The 21,631-nt window shown below is 54.5% G+C and overlaps 7 protein-coding genes across 7 annotated transcripts in view; 3 read left to right on the top strand and 4 right to left on the bottom strand.

Moving 5' to 3' along the window:
* PUNSTDRAFT_53512 (uncharacterized protein) overlaps window positions 1-1,901 on the top strand; it is a 2,538-nt gene extending 637 nt beyond the window's left edge. The window contains exons 2-4 of the mRNA XM_007385344.1: window positions 526-1,372; window positions 1,427-1,680; window positions 1,735-1,901. Of these exons, the coding sequence (XP_007385406.1) occupies window positions 567-1,372; window positions 1,427-1,553 (933 nt within the window). The 5' untranslated portion in view covers window positions 526-566 and the 3' untranslated portion in view covers window positions 1,554-1,680; window positions 1,735-1,901. The remainder of the gene's footprint in view (window positions 1-525; window positions 1,373-1,426; window positions 1,681-1,734) is intronic.
* Window positions 1,902-4,798: 2,897 nt separating this feature from the next.
* PUNSTDRAFT_53510 (uncharacterized protein) lies at window positions 4,799-7,627 on the bottom strand. Its single transcript, XM_007385343.1, has 6 exons — window positions 7,285-7,627; window positions 6,143-7,233; window positions 5,698-6,092; window positions 5,453-5,630; window positions 5,325-5,400; window positions 4,799-5,269 (listed from the first exon to the last, which is right to left on the bottom strand). Exons 1-6 carry the CDS (start codon window positions 7,462-7,464, stop codon window positions 4,901-4,903), a joined length of 2,289 nt encoding a protein of 762 aa, XP_007385405.1. The 5' UTR covers window positions 7,465-7,627; the 3' UTR covers window positions 4,799-4,900.
* A 685-nt stretch (window positions 7,628-8,312) lies between these two features.
* PUNSTDRAFT_135800 (uncharacterized protein) lies at window positions 8,313-10,309 on the top strand (the record flags this gene model as incomplete). The annotated part of the gene is made up of 4 exons (XM_007385342.1): window positions 8,313-8,351; window positions 8,411-8,521; window positions 8,577-8,693; window positions 8,750-10,309. 4 exons carry the CDS (start codon window positions 8,313-8,315, stop codon window positions 10,307-10,309), a joined length of 1,827 nt encoding a protein of 608 aa, XP_007385404.1.
* A 901-nt stretch (window positions 10,310-11,210) lies between these two features.
* Window positions 11,211-12,992, bottom strand: PUNSTDRAFT_89198 (acyl-CoA dehydrogenase NM domain-like protein). The gene is made up of 9 exons (XM_007385341.1): window positions 12,818-12,992; window positions 12,683-12,766; window positions 12,278-12,627; window positions 12,029-12,225; window positions 11,877-11,967; window positions 11,738-11,829; window positions 11,592-11,686; window positions 11,439-11,532; window positions 11,211-11,381 (listed from the first exon to the last, which is right to left on the bottom strand). Exons 1-9 carry the CDS (start codon window positions 12,950-12,952, stop codon window positions 11,269-11,271), a joined length of 1,251 nt encoding a protein of 416 aa, XP_007385403.1. The 5' UTR covers window positions 12,953-12,992; the 3' UTR covers window positions 11,211-11,268.
* Window positions 12,993-13,493: 501 nt separating this feature from the next.
* Window positions 13,494-15,396, bottom strand: PUNSTDRAFT_71263 (alpha/beta-hydrolase; the record flags this gene model as incomplete). Its single annotated transcript, XM_007385340.1, has 5 exons — window positions 13,494-13,739; window positions 13,800-14,450; window positions 14,504-14,837; window positions 14,887-15,033; window positions 15,089-15,396. 5 exons carry the CDS (start codon window positions 15,394-15,396, stop codon window positions 13,494-13,496), a joined length of 1,686 nt encoding a protein of 561 aa, XP_007385402.1.
* Window positions 15,397-17,466: 2,070 nt separating this feature from the next.
* On the top strand, window positions 17,467-19,112 carry PUNSTDRAFT_135797 (HAD subfamily IIID h; the record flags this gene model as incomplete). Its single annotated transcript, XM_007385339.1, has 11 exons — window positions 17,467-17,526; window positions 17,584-17,681; window positions 17,737-17,924; window positions 17,986-18,177; window positions 18,232-18,346; window positions 18,404-18,482; window positions 18,541-18,550; window positions 18,603-18,708; window positions 18,770-18,803; window positions 18,862-19,020; window positions 19,074-19,112. The coding sequence occupies 11 exons, from the start codon at window positions 17,467-17,469 to the stop codon at window positions 19,110-19,112; spliced, it is 1,080 nt and encodes a 359-aa protein (XP_007385401.1).
* Window positions 19,113-19,304: 192 nt separating this feature from the next.
* Window positions 19,305-21,425, bottom strand: PUNSTDRAFT_114599 (aminotransferase; the record flags this gene model as incomplete). The annotated part of the gene is made up of 12 exons (XM_007385338.1): window positions 19,305-19,426; window positions 19,483-19,841; window positions 19,902-20,128; window positions 20,182-20,248; window positions 20,301-20,374; window positions 20,427-20,472; window positions 20,528-20,588; window positions 20,649-20,664; window positions 20,719-20,934; window positions 20,993-21,208; window positions 21,273-21,326; window positions 21,384-21,425. 12 exons carry the CDS (start codon window positions 21,423-21,425, stop codon window positions 19,305-19,307), a joined length of 1,500 nt encoding a protein of 499 aa, XP_007385400.1.
* Window positions 21,426-21,631: the final 206 nt, after the last annotated feature.

The raw sequence follows: 21,631 nt of genomic DNA, 5'->3' as shown, positions 1-21,631 counted from the left end.
AATAGGATGGCGTCCTGGTATCTGAGGAGCGCCAACGTGACGCACTGCGCGCGGATGATGAGGTTACGGGGGGATTACGCAAATCAACTCCGCAGGCGGATGATATCTGGACGGCAGGAGGATGATAGAGGTCATCGGCATGCGGGGAAATCTTGCTGGTTCGGAAAGATATCTATCTGCATCGTGTTCGTGCGGGTGGGCCGAGGCTGACGCAGGAAGTAGGCGATAGTGTAATCTGGGAGTCTTTCATGATTCATCGCCGCAGGCTTCTCTTGCCCTTTCAGCCCGGCTGATTCGGAGCTCTCGCAAGGGCGACCGTAGTGGATAGCTGTATATAAACCGCCGGCTGACGGTGCGATGCGGATCGCCATCCCCTCCCCCTGTCCGCTGCTGTAGCATACGCACACCGTCCCAGCGTGTGACCGCGCGTCTCACTGTCACACTTCGGCAGTAAAACACCTTGCCTCGCGTAGCAAACCTCCCCAGGCTAATCCTTTCTGGGTTCCCAGCCACCCATAACTACCCCCCAGTTTTCTCCGAGACCCACTCCTCCTCCCTCCTCCCCCATGACCCGCCACTCACTCGAGCTCGTCCGCTGGCCCTCCGGTGGCTCGCACCACAAGGAGGGGCAGTACGCGCCCTCCTCCAAGCGTTCCGACATTTCTCGGTTGCTCGACCCGGCCTACCTCCCTGGCCCCGTCGCGAGCTCATCGTATTCTTCTGGCGCGTCGTCGTCGCTTTCCCATTCGCCCACGCGCGAGGTTTACGTCGACCACCGGGGCGACCTGCACGACCCCGACTACCGCCACTTCCCTCCTCTCCCCACCACCCCAACCAAGCGCCGCTCGACGAGTCAACGCGTCCCGGCCTGGGAACGCGGATACCCGCGCACCGGGCCATACGACCTCGACGAGAACGACGAAGATGCGGACGCGTCGGACAGCGAATACGCGCAATCGCTGTCGCACTCCAGGCCTTTGACGCCTGTTCCCCGCGTCACCCGTTCCGCGTCTAACCCCGCCCGGTCACGGCCGAAGGGATACTCGACTTATTACACCGACGCGTACTACTCGGATCATGGCCACACGCATTCCGCGTCTCCGTCGAGAGTCAACTTCTCCGGTCAGCAGGGCCACCGCGAGTCGCCACTGCACCATATGCGGCACGAGTCGTTCTTCGAGTCCATAACACCCACCGGATCCTACGTTCAGGAGCCCCAGTCGTTCGTTGCCAACGAAGACGATGAGGAGGAGGCGCTCAGCGAGAAGAAGCTGCGTCGTCATCTCCGTCGCAAGTCGAAGAAGTCCAAATCCGAGCAGGACGAGTCGGACGAGAAGCCATCGACTCAACAGCCAGAGCAAGACGAAACGACGTATGTTTTCTGTCTTTGTTCGCCCGCATACGTTTTGCTGATCCGTTTCGCCAGACCTTCTTGCTCGCAATCGCTCCGTGTTGCATTCCGGGCGTTGTCTTTCCGCCTTCGCTACCGCTTGTTCCGCGCCCAGCGCACTGTGCGCCATAAAATAGGGCAGACGCGAGCTCGCGATGGCTGACTATGCACATAATCCATCCCACTCGGTCACCGCCCCATCATTGGACGCTCGCTTACGCCTGCCAATCGACTTGATCACGAAAGCTCACGATTCTGCCACTGAATCGCTGTTATCATGACGCATCATGGTCAGCGCCTTCCATCCGTAGTTCGCTAGATCCGATGTTGACCCATACTTGCAGATGCAAGAGCTGATTGTCGTGAACCATTTATTTTTCACCTATCGCTCGCATCGCAATCACGTTTTTGCTCCGGACATTTGACGATTCCTGCATGCCCCCTACATTTGTATTCCACATTCACGTTTTCCCCTCACATTCACATCACGCATCCCAACATCATGTGCTACCCCCCCTTCACGCTGCATTCGGTCCGCCCAAGAGGCGGCCGCCCGCAAGATATATTTTGCTGTCTCATTGGATTTGGTTTGGCTGCGACGCCCATTATGATGCTCTCTCATTGGTTGACGGAATGGAGACGAAGTAGGAACGACGGCCGTTGATGTCAGTGTAGAACATAAGACGATCTGTACGAAGTGGAGGATGGATACACCACTATACGGTCACGTTGAGATTCGATGCCACTCCACCTATTCTGCAACGGTAGGACGGTTAGCACTCATAGGATGGAATGCGCCCTCAAGAACTCAATGAGACGTCGATGACTCGACGCTGGGGCCCAGTCGAAGCGCTTTGTGCATGTGCTTGGTCCTGTCAGACAGGTCAGATCTCGAACGAAGAGTTCCAATTAATTGTATTTGGAATCATGCGTGATAAGCTGCTCCGATCGCCCTCGTAGTTTTTGCGACATTCGGTGCCAGAACACGAAAGACAGTTTGTTCGTCATGCAATTTGCTTGCGATTGAAGATGCCTCGAACCCTCCAGGACATTCTTTGAATACTCATGATGTTCATTGCGTTTACCACACCGGGAGCCTCGCCGCTTGCGGGCATCTGATTACAAGGTGCATTTTACGCCGGTTGGGACGATTCCACGGGATTCCACATGATGGACCACAAAGGCCTGAATCACGCACGCCTTTCCTCCGACGCCTGGTACTTAGCACCGTAACGCATCAGCCGAGCGGGTCGAGGCGGCCCGAGCGGCGTGCCGAGAGTGCTACGAAGTTTGGCGCCTGTCTCAATCGCTCCGACGGCGCATGGATCCCGACAGCAATCCGACTCCTTCCGTTCGGCCAGAGCGCCATTTTGGCGTCACATAGGAGCAAGCGAGGGAATCATGCGCGGTTTGAGAGTTTTGAGTTGGCCGCGGCGGGGGCCATGGCCGGTGGCGATGCAGAATTCATCGGCCCTTTCATCTGCGGTACACATGTAGCACAGCCTCCCCCATAGCAACTCAAGCTGCGTCTGCGACTGCGTCATCCTCTGCCAGGGCGCAAAGCGGCTGCGGGCTGATAATGCGAGCGATATCTTCCCAGGTCGTCCTGCCTCGCGTCATCGTCTGTTCAGCATGGCGGCCGTCATCCGACAGGATTCCTCAATGGCCCATACATGTGCCCTGGTTATCTTCCCCCGGCCTACGACCACAGCGGAAGTGACCGCGGAAGCGTATCTACCAAGTATATCCAACCGCCTTGCGGCCAGGCTCATATGGTCAGAGATCGATAGAGTAACCCAACCGGCGGCGGGTACCATGCTCCGTCCGTCATAACCATGCCAAAACCAGCACGGATAGCACGGATGACCGCCCTTCCTCTTGTTGACATCATTCCGTGACGATGCAGCGTCGGCTCTCGCGAGTTCTTTCATCGGCCCACAGATCACCAAATTTACTTTCCATACGCGCTTGTTCCGTCATTGTCACCGTGGCTTCGCTCCAAACGGGTTTGTTTGAATCTCAGAGGTATGGTGGTAGAAACTCGTCCGAATTTCAGCCAGTTAGCTCCCTGCGGCACATGTGGGCTATCCGAACTTGGACCATCATGTAACTTACCGGCTTCCGGGAAGGCACCGCTAGATGCATCACAGGTCGCTATAATCAGGCTCTTCTGGCGCGTTGGCACGCAATGCACGCACCGTATCGGCGCACTCGAGTGCTAGTCATCATGCTTGAATCACCGTGCAGGCCCGAATCCCCCTGGAGAACCTCTGGACCTGCGCAAATTGCCTCGAGGCAGCCACGTTCGACACTCTCGCCCTTGCCCACCGCGCCGTCCCATACCAACATCTCACTGGCGTCCCGAGAGCCTCGCGGATCTTCAGTCGTCTTTCATTGCACCTTCCTGGCTCTTGCCCAGAACCGACTGGAACCGACTGCCTCGTGTTGCGCAGAAGGTTCAAGCGCTCGTCCGCGACACTCGGTCATATTGAGTAGCTTCAACAGCACCTGCACGAGGCTTTATACTGTTAACGGAACCGCGAAGAGCCATATAGCGGTGCGATAACGGCGCTGAAGATACCGACTGCATGCGCAGATGCCATGTGTTCCTAAGTTGGCGTACCGTAGCGGCGCATCCTGACGCTATTAACTTGCTATGAACAGTGACGCCAACGTGACAACATCATGACACCTATATGTCTGCCAGTGGCCGCGATATCGACCGCAGGCGGTGCGGCAGCTCGCGCCGTTGCCCGCCATTAATATTTTCGTCGGCGATGCACGCCACCACCCCGCAGACATGCATATCCGAAAGCTGTATGCTATCTTTAATGCAGTCGATAGTTTGCTTCTCCACTATGCATGTCCCCGCCGTTTTCCTCTATCTTGGGCGCTGATCCTGTTGCGACAAGGACGGCGGGAAATCATCAGGTCATGGTACCAGTACGAGCAATACTACGAGATCTGGGGAGTGACACTTTTGCATTGAAGTTGCACCGTGCCCCGCTTTCGTCGACCGTGGCCCGTCGGCGTTGACATCATCCAGCATCAGATTCTGTCAGTAAGGGTTGTATGCTATGGCCACGCGGTAGGTTTGGTTCACCGAGAGTGCGTAACATTAGCTTCCACTTGTTCGTTTGCGACGGTCACAATTGTCTATCATCATCACCTGAAATATTAATGGGTTTCGGTGCCCGCATTCTGTCTGCCCGTCCGCTAGTCTGTGGATGGTTCTTTATATCACGTCCCTCCGTTGGTTCTAGTCCGATGAGTTGTCTCAACGCACAATACTGGCCTTATTTGCATAAATTGCATCCAACGAATATGGACAAAGCATGTCATTTGTGATTGCTAAATATAGATACAGAATATGTACAGGAAGACATGCCGGACAGATATCGTGAGGACCAAGAACGTCTACTAATTTCCAGAATCACTAATGTATGCGCGGAAAGTGAATGCGCCCTAAAACGACGAAGATCGTTACGTTGGCTGGCTTCGCTGTCTCCTTCAGAATAAGTCCGATCCGGGGAACAGCTGAGAGTCCCCTCCGAAACCCTCGCCTTCGCTGTGCTCAGATGCGGCACCAGCACCATGCGCCGGCGACGACGCTAACATGTTCTGCCGGAAACTCGGCCCCATGGATTTGTCCAGGCTGCGATGCGATGTCGAGCTGGTGGCATGGAGATCAGGATAGTTTCCGATCTCAGACTCCTCATCATAGTCCGGATACGCATGACGTGGAGGCGATGGTGGGGCAGGCTGCAATGGCGCCGCTGTACGATGGGGAATGGATTCATGAGGCTGTCGCGAAAGGGTCTGTGCTGGAGTTTGTGGCTGATGCGCACGGGGTGTCGGTTGACGGGTTTCGTATTCGAACTATCAGATAGCATGCCGTGAGACAGACGCGCACATTCGACACTAAAGCACTTACGGCGTCAAACACCTCGTCGCGGCGTCGCCCTCCAGAGTCCTTGTCAAGGCAATAGCAAAGGTAAAGTGTGTCGGAACTAACAAAACGGGGTCAAAACCGCGATAACACCGCCATGGTATTGTACTTACGTATCTTTGATGAGGCCAATGCAAAACAAGCCAACGATAGCAGTGACACCCCCTGCAAGCACAGAGGCACCGAGTGCTTGCTCCGGAGCGTTGAGCGTATGGGCAACGAAGAGGTACGTTGCCAGCGAGAAGGGGAACGTGAGGGTCAGCGGGGCAACGGTCAACAAAGTCAAAGGAGCTAAGCAACGTGCATGAGTGAACGTCGACGTCGAGGAGGAGCCAGCAGCTTCAGCAGAAACACTCACGTTCGGTCTTAAACTTGCGCTTGTACTTGCCCTCACTTTGGCCTTCTACCCTGGCTGTCACTTCGCGCGCCTTCCTGGCAGCGTTCCAGAACGGATCTCCCGTCAGGCCAACGTATATCAGCGCATGTGTGCTTAAAGTACTTGTGCGGAGCTTGACCTCCAGCTTGGTAATTGCAAGCGCCAGTGCTACGCAGATGGGCTGTGCGTATGGTCGCATTACCAAAGGTAGATAGGACGGTAGCGCCCGGAAGAGGGCCGTTGAGAGACTGAGCATGCGGATGGACGTGAGTATAAGCGACGAGAGCACGATAGTTCCGAGAGAAGGCTGCGTCGCGCGAGTGAGCGCGGCGTGTATGGTATGGGTTGAAGTAGGTTGAGGCGGCGGAGCATCATAACTGAAGGGAAAATCAGCTATATGTTGGGTGAACGATCTACGGGCACTTACTCCATATAATACCATGACCCAATGACACCCGCAGCCGTCACCCTCAGCACACCCCGCGCTACGGCCCAGCTCCACAACCACACCCCGACCGTACCCGCGATTGCCCAGTTCGCCCAACCCCTCACATGCCACTCGAAGGCGCCTTCATTCCCATGCAGCGGCGTGGTATATCCGATAAGCAGTAGACGAAAGACCAGAGTGAGGAACGGCAATGATGCGAGCAAGGCCGCAAGTAGGATTGTTGGGCTGAGCGCGAGCAGTAGGGGGTTCTGAATGAGGATCTTGGTGGTAAGCGTCAAGAGCGCCGAGGCCGTGTGGATATCCCGTGGCAAATCAAGCAGGCGTCGTGCAGTGAGAAGGGATAGTATGAGGGGGACGAGTGCGAACAGGCGTAATCCAACCGTTTCTCCCCACGTCGGCTCCGTGTTCGCATCCCACATGAAGCTGCCGATGAAAGCCCAAAGAGCTGAAATGAAGAGTGTTGCGGGTATGAAGACACTCGTAGCAATCATCACAGGGCGCACGAACAGTCGCAGGAGGAATACATGTGCGTACGCCGCGCCCGCGCTGAGGAACGTCAGGATCGTGAGCAGCGGAACGGTGTGCAGGAGCGTTGTATATGGTAATGACACAGGCTTCCTCTTTGGTTGATGTGTGAGGAGAAGTACAAGCAAGGCGAAGAAGGCGATGAGCCCCAATGCAGCGCACCATACCGATGTCCATATGGAGTCGTGGTATTTGCGCCGACCGCGAGGTAGATGCCGGGGATCCGGGAGAGAGAATATATGCGCTCCATCCCGGGGGAGTAAAGACTCGGTCAGGGAGATGTGGGTCAGAGTAGGTGGGGGTGCTTGGAGCGGGGGATTAGATGTCGGGTGCATAGGTGGACTAGGGCTCGGACTGCGTGATTCGATAGAGGATGGGTCCGGAGATGGCGAACGCATCATCGTGTGGTGAGCCAACCAGCCTCCCGTTCCAGAAGCCAGCAATGGCTCGGACGGCTGTTGCTCCTCTTCGTCTAAGCGAAGATAGGGATCGTCGTCGTCCGCGTAATCCATCCCATATCCGCGAGTTGTCGAGGCATGACTCATCTGTTGCATGCGCTGAGCTGATTCAGAGCCTGGAAACACTTCTGCACTCACGTCGCTTGCTCGTAAATGCGGGTCGTCGAGGTCGTCAAGGTCTGCGTCAGCACTGTGCCCGGTGCGGGAGCCAGCTTCAGTAGAGAACGAGTAGAAGAGCGGCTGGGATGATTCAATGCTCGACCCGGGGTTCTGCCTGTTGAGGAATTGGGATGCGTACGCCGCGAAGGAAGTTGCCATGAGTCGAAGGGCTTATCCGTCCCACGCAGCCAGCGCCGATTATCAGCTGGTGTGGAGTCCCGAGCTCTACAGTGATTGCTGAGGTAGTAGCGCACAATATTATGCAGGCGCACCGACAGGCCTAAAGGAAGACGGGGCAGAGGCGGAGACCAAGCCAGAAGGGTACGCGTACGATCACTCAGGGGACGGTATGACTGAGTGGAAACTGACCGTGAGAAGGTTGTGGATTGACTCCATTAGTTTGCCGTTACAAGACTCAAATTGAAAAGCCATAACACGGCGAAGTTTCTCTCATGCAAAGGCACCATAAGGGCGATGCTACCCGCTGATGGAACAGCCGGTGACGTTTTTGATTCTTACAGGATAACCCGGTGCAATGTAGGGATCTCAGCCACTGTCAACCTTGGTCAACTTGCACACAGCCTCAGGAACTGTACAACCCGACTCCATCTTTCTCCGCACGCAGCAAAGCAGCCGATAGCACCGATGCTTATACTCAGCAACATTCGCTGACCTTCAGCTGCGCTCTGGCAGAATGTGGCAGAACTCGCCTTTATGGTAGTGGGACATCCGTGTTTGCCGGCCTGAGCTACTCCTCCGTGATCAGTTGATCGGTGCAGAGATTTGGCATTCGCTTGGCGAAAACGAGCAGAACAAGCGCCTCAGTATCGCTTCTCCGTCATGCTTCACGGCGCCGTGATCTTCGGGCCATCGAACACTTGGGGCCTATATATACGAGTTGGGTCAGCAAACCATCTTGACCCGCACCCGTGTTGGGCACCTCTGTCGTTGTTTTGCCGTTTTCCTTGATCGTTGCCTGTCGGGCCTACTTCGCTCCAGGTAGAAACATGAAACCCGGAAAGCGGAGAGAGACGACGTCAACTTCGGTAAGTTTTCGTCTGTTCTGCTTGACATCGCTGACCTTTGCTCAAATCACCACGATCAGACCTCACAAGCCAGTCAAAAGTTCTCGCAAATGCGTGCAATATTGGGGAATGGGTTGCACGAGTCTCTCTATCAACCGGAAGGCACCTCGAAACGGGGGGAGAGCAATGAGGTTCGGCTTGTAAGAAGATTGAAGCTTGTACGTCGGAACTGAGAGTTTTGCGTAGGGACGAAGGCCAGAGCCCGATGGAGATGGGTGGGTGTACATACACTCGCGGCTCAAAGAGCATGACAAAGCTATGATCCTGGGTTTCACTGGTGACATTGATACGTTGCTGGTCTTCGTGAGCTGTTTGTACTTTTTTCTGCGAGCGTTCATTGATGGCTGTTCGTGTTTCAGGCCGGCCTCTTTTCCGTGGTGCTCGTCACATTCCTTGCTCCTGTATATGAGCAACTCAAAGTCGATAACGATGAAATCTCAACGCGGATCCTCATGACAATATCCAACCAGCTCGCTAACATATCCGAAAGCCTACCCGCGATTCCCACCGATGCCTCTCCAGAATCATTCAAACCCCAATCATCCATCGTGGTTATTTGCTCCCTATGGTTCTTCAGCCTCGTCATCTCCCTTGCATCTGCCCTTCTTGGGACATTCGCAAAACAGTGGCTTCGGGAGTATCTCTTGTGGACCACGGTCTCTCCAGTCCAACATGCTGTTCATTTACGTCAATATCGTTATGCGGCGTTGTTGCGCTGGCGAGTGCCCAACGTTGTCACATCCCTTCAAACCCTCATGCAGACCGCCGTAGTCCTCTTCTTTGGTGGATTGATCACCTTGCTATGGCCTATCAATCATACCGTCGCCGTCACGACATCGGTTGGCATCGCCATCACAGTTTTCGCGGCTTTACTGGCTGTTAGCCTCTCCCTCTTCATCGAGAGCTGCCCGTACAAGACACCTTTAGGATGGTTACTTCTGTTATCCTTCCGGGGCCTGCTTGATCCTTGCTGCCGCGGGATGTTGACACTCTATTACGACCTACAGGCTGCTTCGAGACGGTGGAAACCGCTGGCTCGCCTCTTCCTTGCTATTGAATGGTTCTACAAGAAATTGCCAGATAGCCTTTGGGACCTTCAAGTTCCCGACGCGTGGGCTCACCGCGATCTTGGCCTAACTTCCTTCGGACAAGATCCAGTGCGCAGCGCGGCATGGCAATGTCGTTCACTCCTCTGGATGGCGTCACACGAGGAAGTAGAAGCGGAAATTGCCTCAAAATGTGTTGCCGCGTTACCGGGAACTCCGCTACCGCGTAGCGCTGGCCGCGCTTCCTCTTCCCCCGCTCCCAAATCTTGGACGTCCTCGTTTGCAGACGAGTCTCGGATTAGGTTGGGGTCGTATTGGATGGCGATCTCGGAATACTTAGACCTCGGCACTCGCAAATCCGTACCTTTCCTCGACATGATGCAAAACGAGCTGGTCGGTGCCTTTCAGACTCACCCGAATATCAGGCAGGCAGTCGAGCAGCACTTAAACCCCGCCCTCGGGCTACGACTAGCCCCACTGAGTCCTACGGAGTTCGGCCTCATGTTCAATATGCTCGCTTCCGTGATACGGAGATGTGACGCCGCTCGATTCATCATACCATCGGAGAACAGCAGCAACGCTTCCCATGACACGGAGGGCGCTGCTTACGAGATGCTTCACGATCATGGCCCGTTCAGCGAAAACAACCTCCGACTACTCTACACCACATCTCTATCAATCATGAATCTGCTTGCAGATTCTCAAGCGCGGTTACGAGCTGCCTACTGTGAAACTCTCGTACGGATACTGTGGCGTTCGACCCGAAGTTCTGCTGAAGTCCGTCAATCTGCAGCAATGTCCGAAGGCACGGAACTCGTTCTAGCCTACCTGCACGTCACCATACCTCCAGACATACAGAACATTGGTCAGTGAACCGTCGTCTTGCGCTCATGGCTTTTGACGAATCGATGATACCTCTACAGAATGCACAACATCGGAGTTGATCGGACTCATGGAACGTACCATCGCCCTTGGCGACAGGTCTTTTGGGCCAGGGGCACAGCGCATATTCTGGGAAGTGACGGACGTTCTTGTTCGCTTCTGCAATGCAGTCGATGAACGAGTACAAGAAGACTTCGAGCAATGTGCCACGGAGACGATGAGCAGCTTCCTCGCGCTCATCGAACGTCATATGCGGCCTGCTCTTGAGCCGCACAACAGAGAGATCGCTACTATCCCTTGCGCCGCGCTGGACGACTTTGAGAGACGACATCGCGAAATATCTTCACCCGCTTTGCCATTTTTGGTAGCGATCGCCGCAGGATATCAGGATGGTAGAGGCTGTCCAGGGCTGTACAATGACCTTCGTTGGCAAGATCTTGCCTCAGAAGACCAGGCATCGATCCGGAGGCTCAACGAACACCTTGACAGCTGGTTGGAAAAGCACAAAAATACACCCATATCTGCTATAGCTCCAACCTCCCGCATGTCATCAGGAACCCATGGACCGAGAGAACAGAACTCAGACGAACAAACGAGAAGAGCGGATGACGCCCATCTTCTTGCCGGAGAGGTCGTTAGTACAGAAGCAGGTCACTTTCGACGGTGGTTACACAGGGGTGCTCATGCGGCAGCATCTACACTACGGTGGACATCGACAGCCCGTCCTGATGTATCGCAGCCGCCTTTGCCACTGCATGCTCCTATTGTCGAGGATGGCGCAGAGTAGTTGCAAATACTGGTCTCTTATTCACACTGATTTCTTACACGTTCCACCCATTGTAATAACACACTAGACGTAACCGTGATTTCGCGATGTCAAGTCATTCAGGTCAGACATCAGTTAATATCCCTCGCACATATATGTGATTCAATGTACAGTATCTGCTACCTCATCGCAGCTCTTGGTTGAACTCCCTACCGATTAGCATGCGCCTAATCTCTTGTGTCCCGGCGCCGACAGTATACAGACGAGAATCCCGCAGTATACGACCCATAGGGTAATCTATGCAAAAGAGTATACTGAGCATCCGGGAAATGAGTGGCAGAACGCCATGCGTACCATTGATGTACCCGTTTCCTCCAAGGCATTGCATACCTTCTAAGGCGACCTCCACGGCCTTCTCGGTCGAGTACAAGATAGCACCCGCGCAGTCCTGTAATACTCGATTATTAACTTGCTTTGTCACTTCATAACACGAAACGTCAAACATACTCTCCGGCTGATCTTGCCATTGTCACATGCACGTGCTACTGCATAGACATAAGAACGACTTGCATTCAACTTGGTATACATATCTGCGATCTTGGCTGGATGCGACATATAATTACACCTGAGGAAGGACAAGAAAGTGTACTGACCTTGCATTAATTGGAAGGTGCCTACCGGTTGTCCGAATTGCTTGCGTTCATGGACGTATTCAACGGCATAGTCGAAGGCAGATTGCATGAGGCTAAAACCTATCAGAATCGCATTGCAGCAATCGACTGGTGCACTAACCCAAGGGGCCCACCGCTGAGAACAAGCCGCTCTAGATCAAGTCCTGACATGAGAACAGCCGCGCCGCGATCAACTTGACCAAGGACATTCTCTACGTAGAAACAATCCATTCCGTCAATGAGTGCGATAAAAGAGTCATGAGAACACCATACCGTCAGGAACTTCGCAATTCTCGAAGACGAGTTCGCAGGTATCACTGCCCCTCATTCCGAATTTGTCAAGCTTCTGGTGCGTAGAGAACCCTGGGAACCCCTTTTCAATAATGAAGGCCGTTATACCCTTCGACGCCTTTTCCGGGGAGGACTTCGCGTAGACTACTAGAGTTGACGCAGAAGGTCCATTGGTAATCCTGATAGGAAAGAAGTGAGCAATAAGCAAGGTAAGCGCTCGGATCGTCTCACCAGAATTTATTGCCGTTAAGTCTCCAGCCTCCCTCCACCTTGTCTGCTCTGAGCTTCATGCTCACGACATCGCTTCCGCTTCCCGGCTCGCTCATAGCCAACGCCCCTACTTTCTTGCCACTGACAAGATCCGGCAGATATTTCGCCTTTTGCTCCTTCGTACCGTGCCTGTGTATCTGATTGACACAAAGGTTCGAATGTGCGCCATAGGAAAGGGCGACCGATCCTGACGCTCGGGACAGCGACTCCATAGCTAGCGTATGCTGGAGATATCCTGAGGCAAGGCCTCCGTATTCCTCTGAAACGGTCACCCCAAGAAGTCCCATGGATCCTAATTTCTCCCAGAGATCCTGTCGGACGCGTCGACACCTGAGTAATCGAGGGTGGGGGTGGAGACTCGCTCACCGAGGGGAAGTTGTTACTCCGGTCAATGTCAGCCGCCCTCGGAGCAACTTCTCGCTGCGCAAACTCTTCCACCGCATTTCGAAACTTAAGTTCGATATAAGCATCCATGGCCCGCAATCGGGAACATGAACCAACCTCATCTTGTTCCTCCGTCAACCCAGCGATGTCGGTGTTGTAGAACGAGGCGTGTCGACGTTGTCCTGCGGTTCGAGAAAGGTTGAGGGAAACATTCCGACGAGAAAGCAGTCTGAGCGAGGAGAATGGGCGCATGGTCGGTCAGCCTCGATCTGGGGACGACGGTGTGCTCCAGTTGTGCTCCTTACCCCAGGTTTACCCCGGATCGGCTCGGAACTCGGCCGGGCGCCCGGTATCACTGAAGAGGGTTCCCATGGCCACGAGCAACTAACTGCACATTTGGCGTTCTCCTTAAGCATCCGAAACCTGAGATTTGAAACATCGATCCATGCTATTGAGACAGTCGGGCGTTCATTATTCGGTCGACGGAAAGGAGGATATATTCTCGAGTTCATGGTAGAAGTCATCGCTACATTGCATCGTGTACTAACACTAGGGCCATCGGCAGACGTATACCACACAGCATAGTAATCCTAACAATACAGAGGCAAAGGTCAGGCTACAACGTGGAAGAGCGCGAAGGAGATAAGATTATTAGGAGGGCCTAAGGTGTGAAGAATAATCATCAATTCCTCGTGAGGCGGTCACAAAATTATAAGAAAAAGGGTGTAAATATCTTGAGTGCGTAGAGTTGCGAGTCGTGGCGAATGGGACCGGAAGATTACGAGTATGAGATCTAAATGCCGAAGACTTGGTAGTCATATTGGACGGCCTCGCCCCAGTAGCTAGGATCGCAGTTGCCGACCTCAGCTTCACCAGTGGCGCCGAGATTCTTGGCGTGGACGTCGCTGGTGCCAGCGGCCGTCCACGTCTCGTAGCCAGAGACGTTAGGGTTGCCGTTGTTGAGGAATGCCTTGTAGCGAGCTTGCATTTCCTTTATCAATGCGGACTGAGCAGACGTGGGCGAAGGCACGGTTCCGAACTGCAGAGGGCAAGGTCAGTATTGTATTCATAAGGTCCGGGACATGCGAGCAGGACTCACCACTATCTCGATGTCGTCCTGGTGGCAGACGACTCCGGGTTCCGTGCAGAAACTCACGTCGGAGTTGCCTGGATACGACGCGCCGACGTTGTACAGACCAACAAACGCCTTGCCACCGGCAGACACCCAGTTGCGAGCGAACGTCCAGCTGGAACATTTCCAGATATAATCCGTGCCGAGGGTTTCTAGTTGCGTGCGGGCATCGACGGTGCTCTGTGCGACACCTGCAGGGACGGCGTATTTTTGAGAATCGATGATATCATTCGTCTGGGTCTCGTCGAAAGTGCCAGAGAGGACCAGGTCAAATTCGTCTTCAGGGACAGGGTCCTGGAAGTTGCCGTAGATGGTGAACGCAGCCTCGTTCAGAACGGTCGATATGAGTATGTTCTTCGACTGAGAGGGGAAGGCAGCCGTGGAGTCCAAGGGGGACGTAATAAGGGAGCCATCGCGGACCGGACGGATAGGTTCTGCTATGCCTGCAGATCCATCCCCAATGCTCGAGGCATCGTCCATCAAGTTTCCTTGAGCATCCAAAATCGTGTCCAAGCTTAGCGCGTTGAGGCACGTTGTGTTGGAAGCAGCACAAGGAAGCAGACCGTTGAAGTAGCTCTGCATCTCAGACTGAGTAGTCGTCGACAGGAAGCCATAGTCCTAGACCACGCTTATGAGCCACGGGCACGCGATACTGGTAAGAAACCGCTTACCATAGGATCGGACTGGATGATGGCTTGCGTGAATAACGACGATGCAGAGGGTACAGCAAGCAAAGCTCGAATCATATTCGCGCCAGAACTCTGGCCAGCGAGGGTGATTTTCGAAGCGCTGCCGCCGAAGCTGGGTACAATCTTCTGCAAGAATTTGAGGGACGTGATGACATCGCCGACAGCGAGGTTCGTGGCCCCCGACGGAGCCATGAAACCAAGAGCGCCAAGACGGTATTGGACAACAGCAACGATCGAGTTCGTCGCAGCCGCGAGTTGAGATCCGTCCAGGCCCTGATTGGTAGCTGAACCAGCGACGAATGATCCACCGTGGATCCTGCGCCATATAATTAGGTTCGTACACATCAATGAGCCACGCGACATACCACATCATAACCGGTAGATTCTTAGTGGTCAACGCAGAGGTCGGTACATAGAGAATCATCGACAGGCAATCCTCCGAGTAGCTGGATGCATCAGCGTCTGACTGAGGGCATCCGAGCGGCGTTGAAGAGGGGTCGGTGTTCCCATTTCTAATTGCTACAGTTCAGCAACAAGCCAGATGGCATATGTGAAACCACGACATACGGAAGCGCCCATGTAGTTACCACCGAAGAGGATTTCCACCTGCTCGCCGATCCATACTTGACTGAATAGCGAGCTGCAGTGGTGGTGTCCATGACGCCCGTGGCAGAGCCGAGCGGGGTCGAGACGGAGACTGTCTGGGTGCTATCCCGAGGACAGAGGATGGCCCTGAGGATTGGAATTTTGCATAACAATCCCTTGTTGATGACCGGGGGAAACACTAACGCGCTCTCCACGGAACGAACGGGACCAGCATACGCCGACGAGGCCAGCAGCAAAGACGACACGAAGAGCTTGATGAACGCGACCATGGCTGCTCGGATTGTAAGAGCTCTGAGACCTGTGAGACCGACGGCGTGGAGGAGCCCACAACTGCTAGCTGAGGGAAAGCCCCGAGGAAAGACAGAAGGCTTAAGTACGGCCGGCGCTGGTGTCGTGCCTGCGACTGTAGCCGGATTGAATGACCAGGAACAAGATGGAGGGAGCGGTGATAATCAGGAACGGAACGGGGCACTCATGTGCTGTGTGCATCTTTTTCTGCTCGGCAGGAGTACAATACGCGTTCTATGCAGGTCACCACACGCAGGAGGAACAAAGCCGGACGATGTTCTGCGCGCCCATCACGCTGCGTCACCGGCGTGACTGCCAAATCGGGAACAATGCCAACTGGTTCCGCATGCCCGCCGCAGTCCTGGGCACTTGTCTTCAAGCCTTTAACCCCTCAAAGTCTCAACTTGTGCAAGGACACATGCTTTGAACGATCGAGTATGCAGCATAATAATATCTGCTTGCCCTCGTCCGAGGATTGTACCTCACTGCTGCAGGCGATATCATCTACTGATTCCGTGCGCAACAGCTTCCACCGTTGGTCACAGGGCCATGAGAGTTCAACGATATGAAATTCCGGTCTCTCTGATGCTATTCCAAGGCATCCCGGCTCATCTAAGATGGGTTTGAAGAAGAATCCACGCTAGAGCCTGGACCGTACCTGACCGCGCTACTATTTTGTCGCTGCTCCATCATCGGTCTATCCATCACCTTGTTTTCGCTGCCATACCACGGACCGCCGTATTTCTCGATTTCGAGGCTTCCTCGTGAATATTACGATCGGATCCTTGGTTGTTGCCCCTGTCGGTTCCTGTAAGTCCAGATCTAGATTGTTTGACAATAATGACCTGGAATAGACTCGTCCTCGGGTCGTTACGACACATGCTATTACAGTCTATCTCTTGTTGTCGGCCCTCTGTTGCGATTTTCCGACAACGGGGACCAAAAGCGAGAATGCTCCCTGCGCCAGCTACCGATCACTGGCGCAATTCAGTTGTCTCTGCCCTCCTTTGCCGCGCGAGGCCGCACCCACCGCCGGCCTTATATCTTCCCACCTCGTGTTTGGATGCCGGTGGCCGATGATCTCACCGAGGTCTTGTTTTCGCTCCCGCACAGTATCTGTGCCTCAATTGATGATCAGAACATGCGACTTGTTGTAATCCGTGGCTCGCTGCCCTCACGTCGCGTGCACATACGCCCATACTGGGCTTATGAACATCGTCTGCGGCCCGCTGGTCTCCAATAGGGCATCAACGCCGTCGCTATCGATGATGGCTGCCTGTTTCCCCCAGCCGTTCGCTCTTGACACGCTGGAAGTTTCTTCGATTGACGATTAATCTGATCGTCGGCAACACACAGAGAAATGCCTGTCTATTTCAATCGTGCATCACCCTATTGGCGGCTATTGTTTTGTGTTTCGCAGTCGCGCGTAAGGCGGTCATTAATAATCCCGTTGAAGCTTGCGATCTAATCTTGGCATATGGACGTGCAAACTCGGCACATGCTTCCACTTGACAGTTCGGAGCGGGACAACGCGTCCCTATGACGTTCTTTCAAGCATTGAGACGTGACCCCTGTTATTAGTGAATTATACTTCGTGTTATCGCCGTAAACAGGTTGCTCTCCAACGGCGGGTCCTCCCTGTTCAGGGGGTTCACCCGATTGCGATTGCCAATGGCAGAACCTCCTCGAATCGCATGGCAACATTGTTTCATTTATGTTGATCTTGATAGTCTGCCTGGTTCCGTAGAACATGATCGTTCGTGAAGGATATACTGCAAGGAGCTGTACGCGAGCATTTACGGTGTGACAGTGTAGGACAATGTTCCAAGTCACGCTGAACACAGTGATTCGTCGATAATCACATGATCTGGCGTAGCGCGCGCCGTGAGGCCGACGCCGACTGGCACAGACCACTGAGTTTGGCGTTCTTGACTGCTATTTCTATCCCGGACTGCTTGTATAGGAAGAGAAGCGACTCAGAACTACTGTACTCTCCAGTCTCTCCGAGAGTTTACCCGCCCGAGTCTCGGATAGGCATGGTTGACGATACGATGTCAGGAGCGGGGGAATCAAGCTCAGTGGCCACAGGGGTTGCTTTAGTAGATGCGCATGTAAGCTCATGATCAAAGGCACCGATATTCGCATCCGATTCACCGAAAGTTGCTAAGACCGAAGTTGCGGATAACGGAGTTCAAGAACGATGGTTCACATTCCAGTTCACATGGGCTGGCAAGCCCTTCGAGCTCGAGATCGCGGAGTCTGATCGGTTCGTCGCAAACGTGGTACAGCTCGCCACATACGCAGCTCACACTCTGGCGCAGAATATACGATCTGAAGGGCTCTCTGTACAGCTTGACGAACGTGCCGCCTGAGCGTCAGAAAATCTTGGGTTTAGTGAAGGGCAAGCTTCCGCCAGAGCAAGAAAGGATCGGTGATCTGAAGCTCGTCAGCGGGAAGAAGTTTACTCTCGTTGGGACTCCCGAAGGCCACGAGATCAAAGATCCCTCCGGTTTGTTCCCTATCCCCGTACTCTCATAGCACTCGTACTCATGCATGAACCCCGCTCGCAGAGATCGAGTTCTTGCCTGACGTGGTCAACGATCTCGACATCGACTTCTATGCCGACCCTGCCGCAGCGGATACCTACAAGAACGACCAGCGCAATGTCCGCAAGATCAAGGAAATGACTAAGAAGCTGAAGTTGAACATCATCCATCCTCCACGACCCGGAAAGCGGCTCCTCGTGCTAGATATCGACTACAGTATGTGTCAACACACAATCGGAGAAGATACTCTCCCTCACCTCTTTCTCCCAGCTATTTTGGATACAAAACCGTTGACCTCGGGTGCACTCCCTCCGACGGAATGCATTCGGCCAGGCCTGCACGAATTCTTGGAAGCCGTCTACCCGTTCTATGACATCGTTGTATGGTAACGTGTTTGATCGTTCCTCGACGGGATTCCCGCATCAGACTTACCGCTTCACAGGTCCCAAACCAGCTGGATATGGCTCGAGACCAAACTCGTGGAAATAGGCATGCTTGGGGACGAGCGACGAAATTACAAGGTGACTCTCGAAAGCTTCACCCGTTTCGGATCGCCTCTCACGGGCGGGCTATCCATAGATCTCTTTCGGTGAAAACCTTGCCGACGCTCGACGGTTCTCCCGCTGAGTCTGCTTTCACAGTGCTGGACAAGACGTGCATGTTCACCGTCTTCTCGAAACGGCACGGCAAGAACGTCTCCCATCAGGTCAAGGCGCTCAAGATTATCTGGAACCACTTTCCTCAATTGTATGTTCACGATGTCGTGCTCGCTCATATCCGCGCCGACCGTTGTGAACGTTTCTTCCAGTAACGCGAAGAACACAATACACATCGATGACCTGGTGGGCATCTCGACTTCATCAAAGCTGGGAATGCTTATTCATCGCAACGTCCCTTCAGGGTCGAAACTTCGCTCTGAACCCTCGGGAGGGCCTCAAGATATCAGCGTTCAAGAACGCGCACACCGAACAGGCCCGGAACGACCGTGAGCTCGCGAAGCTCTCCCGATACCTCGTGCACATCGCGTCCATGGACGACTTCGAGGCGATCGACCACAAAGTGAGTCGACTGGGGGCATGTTATGCCCGCGCAGAGACTGATACCATGGCCAGCAATGGCATAACGTCGTCCGGGGGATGCCACCTCGGTGATACCCGCTCTCAGGCACCCTGTGGACTGCGATCCGTACATTATACATCTTGGAATCATGTCACATCTTTGTAGCATATCATATCAACGCCGCAGCATCATCTTCGGGGCATTCTTATACAATGGGCGTGTACAGTAACATCACAAGCATAAGGAGGCGCGAGAGGTCCGGTATCTATATCTGGGCCAAGTTCCTACCACGGCCTACCCGAGAATTCAGGAGACCTGGCCGTGAGAGGGCTGCTGGGCACGTAGTTGCCAAATTCGTATTTGCCGACCTTGGCCTTCTTGATGATACGTTCAATAGCATCGAGACCTGCGGTACACGTTGAGAAATAACCGCATGCAGCCCATCGTCCGAGACACACGTACCTTTATCCAGATCCTCGAGCGGCGGTCCGAAGGATAGGCGGACGAAGTGATGGCATGATGAGCGGAAGAGATTGCGGCGGTGGGAGGGGTTGATGTCGAAGAAGATGCCGGGGATGACGATCGTCTTCTCCTTGAGCAGCTCCTCGAAGAAGGACAAGCCGTTGTTGAGCGGCTCAGGGAGATCCTCGAGGTCGAGCCAAATGTAGAAGGTAGCTTGGGGCGGGATCTTCACTTCGAGCCCGATCTTCTTGAGGCGGGCGAGGACGTGGTCGCGCTTCTTCTTGAAGTGGCGCTGGAGAGCGAGACGCTCCTGAACGACGTGCTCGGGATTGAGGAGAGGAATGGCAGCGAGCTGCAAGCTGCGGTACGAAATGCCCGATTAATAGACGGACGCGAATGGTTTTCGCATTTACACGTACGGATGGTTCGCACCACCGTCCAAGAAGGAACCGGATTGCGAGAGCGCGGTGATGAGGTTTCTGGGGCCAACGACCCAGCACACCCGCCAACCGGGAAGGCGGAAGTTTTTAGTGAGGCCGTCGATGATGATCACGGAGTCCTCGTCGACGTTCTCGATGTACTTCGCGGAGGAAACGCAGTGGCCGTAGTCCTCTTCTTTCTCGGGATACATGTACCACGAATAGAACTGCGAGGAGGCGTGGGTGTGCGGAAACAACGGGAGCCATGCAGATTGCGCACCTCGTCAAGGATGACGGTCGTAGTTCCTTGACGCGCGATCTGGACGAGCTTTTCCAGATCATTGCCTCTGTGGGTTGCCGATCAGTCGGATGCGAAAAAACAGCGTTGGAGCAACGTACTGGATGACTTGACCGGTGGGATTGCGCGGATTGGATGCAAGGATCACCGCCAATCCCTGATCGTGAATGTCCCTCTACAGGATTGTCAGACGACGAATCGCATTCGCGAGGCAGCATAGACCATACCTGGATCTCGTCGATATCCAGCGAATATTGCTTCTCGACCCTCAGGCTGTGCGGGAAAGTGGTCAAGATAGGAGTAACCGATCGAAATGAACGACACAAACGCAGTTGGCACCGGGATCAGGCGCTTAAAAGCTCCAAGCATCTGGTCGTAGGCCGTGTAATCTTTCGCAAAGATCGTCGGTCAGATCGACAGCTCTATAGACACGGAAATTGCTGATCTACCTGGAACCTGGTAGGACTGTAGGCAAGGTCAGTGCCACATATTGCTAGCCAACATGCCCAGCAGACGTACAGTGTACACATCGCCGATGACAGCTGCCACGCGGCTTAATCCCGAACGGCCACCTGGAACGATACAGACGTTCTCAAAGGTGTACTGGGATTCTTTTCCCTGGCGGTAGGTGGTGTTGTAGAGATCCGCCACGGCCTGTCGAAGCTCCTTGACGCCGGTCGTGGGGGCGTACTCGAGAGAGTCGAGCGGCACTTCGATGCTGGTCGGACGGGCGGGCTGTGGGGGCTTGATCAGTAGGCAGCCCATCCGCGATGCGCGCGGCGGGCAGACTGACGGCGTCCGGGATCGGGCCCACTTCGGGAGCGCCTTGGCCCATGTTGGCCCATTCGTGGGCGGTGGCGTTGCTGAAGCCGTTCGCCATGGCACGATCAGAGCAGTAGATGACTCCGGTGCTGCCGGGATGGAGTACGCCGGGGACGGTCTCTTCTTCAGGATTCACCGTCTGCGGCAGGACACCCCTGGGTTTGTGACCGGCGGCTTCGCGGAAAATCTGAGAGTGGGAGGTTATTGACTTATCATCGAGGCGTATACGAGCGTCGAGCACGGGGGCTTGCCTGGTGGGCCTCGGAGTCGGACTCCTGGATGCTGGACTTGACCGGGTCATCTGCCTGGAGGGACGAACGGCAGTTGAGGGCGAAATCTGGTGGCGGATCACGCGCACTCACGTTGTTTCGGAAACGCTGCAAGAGGGGCGAGAGGGTGGTCATGGCGGTGGCGAACGCGGAAGACGTGCAGGCGACTGGCGATGGTTCGCTGTGCGTCCCACCAGCGATTGGGCCTTTTGAACCGATTTAGCGGGGGACATGACGCGCTGGGGCGTGTTGGGCACATGATGGCATCTCGCCCAGAATAGCACCTGCGACCGCAACGAACAACGCCTGCGCAGCCAAGTCGGTATCGTCGCACAGCTCCG

The sequence above is a fragment of the Punctularia strigosozonata genome (assembly GCF_000264995.1).
Source record: "Punctularia strigosozonata HHB-11173 SS5 unplaced genomic scaffold PUNSTscaffold_9, whole genome shotgun sequence".
Lineage (NCBI taxonomy): Eukaryota > Fungi > Basidiomycota > Agaricomycetes > Corticiales > Punctulariaceae > Punctularia > Punctularia strigosozonata.
Note: the sequence above shows the minus strand (reverse complement) of the source record. Positions and strands in the feature narration are given on the sequence as shown.

Bases quoted from the DNA above. Each gene is read 5' to 3' on its own strand.
- PUNSTDRAFT_89198 (XM_007385341.1), bottom strand. From the start codon at position 12,952: ATGCGCCCATTCTCCTCGCTCAGACTGCTTTCTCGTCGGAATGTTTCC. The intron at 12,226-12,277 runs GTGAGACGATCC...CTTTCCTATCAG, and splicing joins CTTAACGGCAATAAATTCTG to GATTACCAATGGACCTTCTG. The intron at 11,533-11,591 runs GTATGTTTGACG...CGAGTATTACAG, and splicing joins ATGGCAAGATCAGCCGGAGA to GACTGCGCGGGTGCTATCTT.
- PUNSTDRAFT_53510 (XM_007385343.1), bottom strand. From the start codon at position 7,464: ATGGCAACTTCCTTCGCGGCGTACGCATCCCAATTCCTCAACAGGCAG. The intron at 7,234-7,284 runs GTGAGTGCAGAA...CGCATGCAACAG, and splicing joins CGCATTTACGAGCAAGCGAC to ATGAGTCATGCCTCGACAAC. The intron at 6,093-6,142 runs GTAAGTGCCCGT...TTTTCCCTTCAG, and splicing joins GGGTCATGGTATTATATGGA to TTATGATGCTCCGCCGCCTC.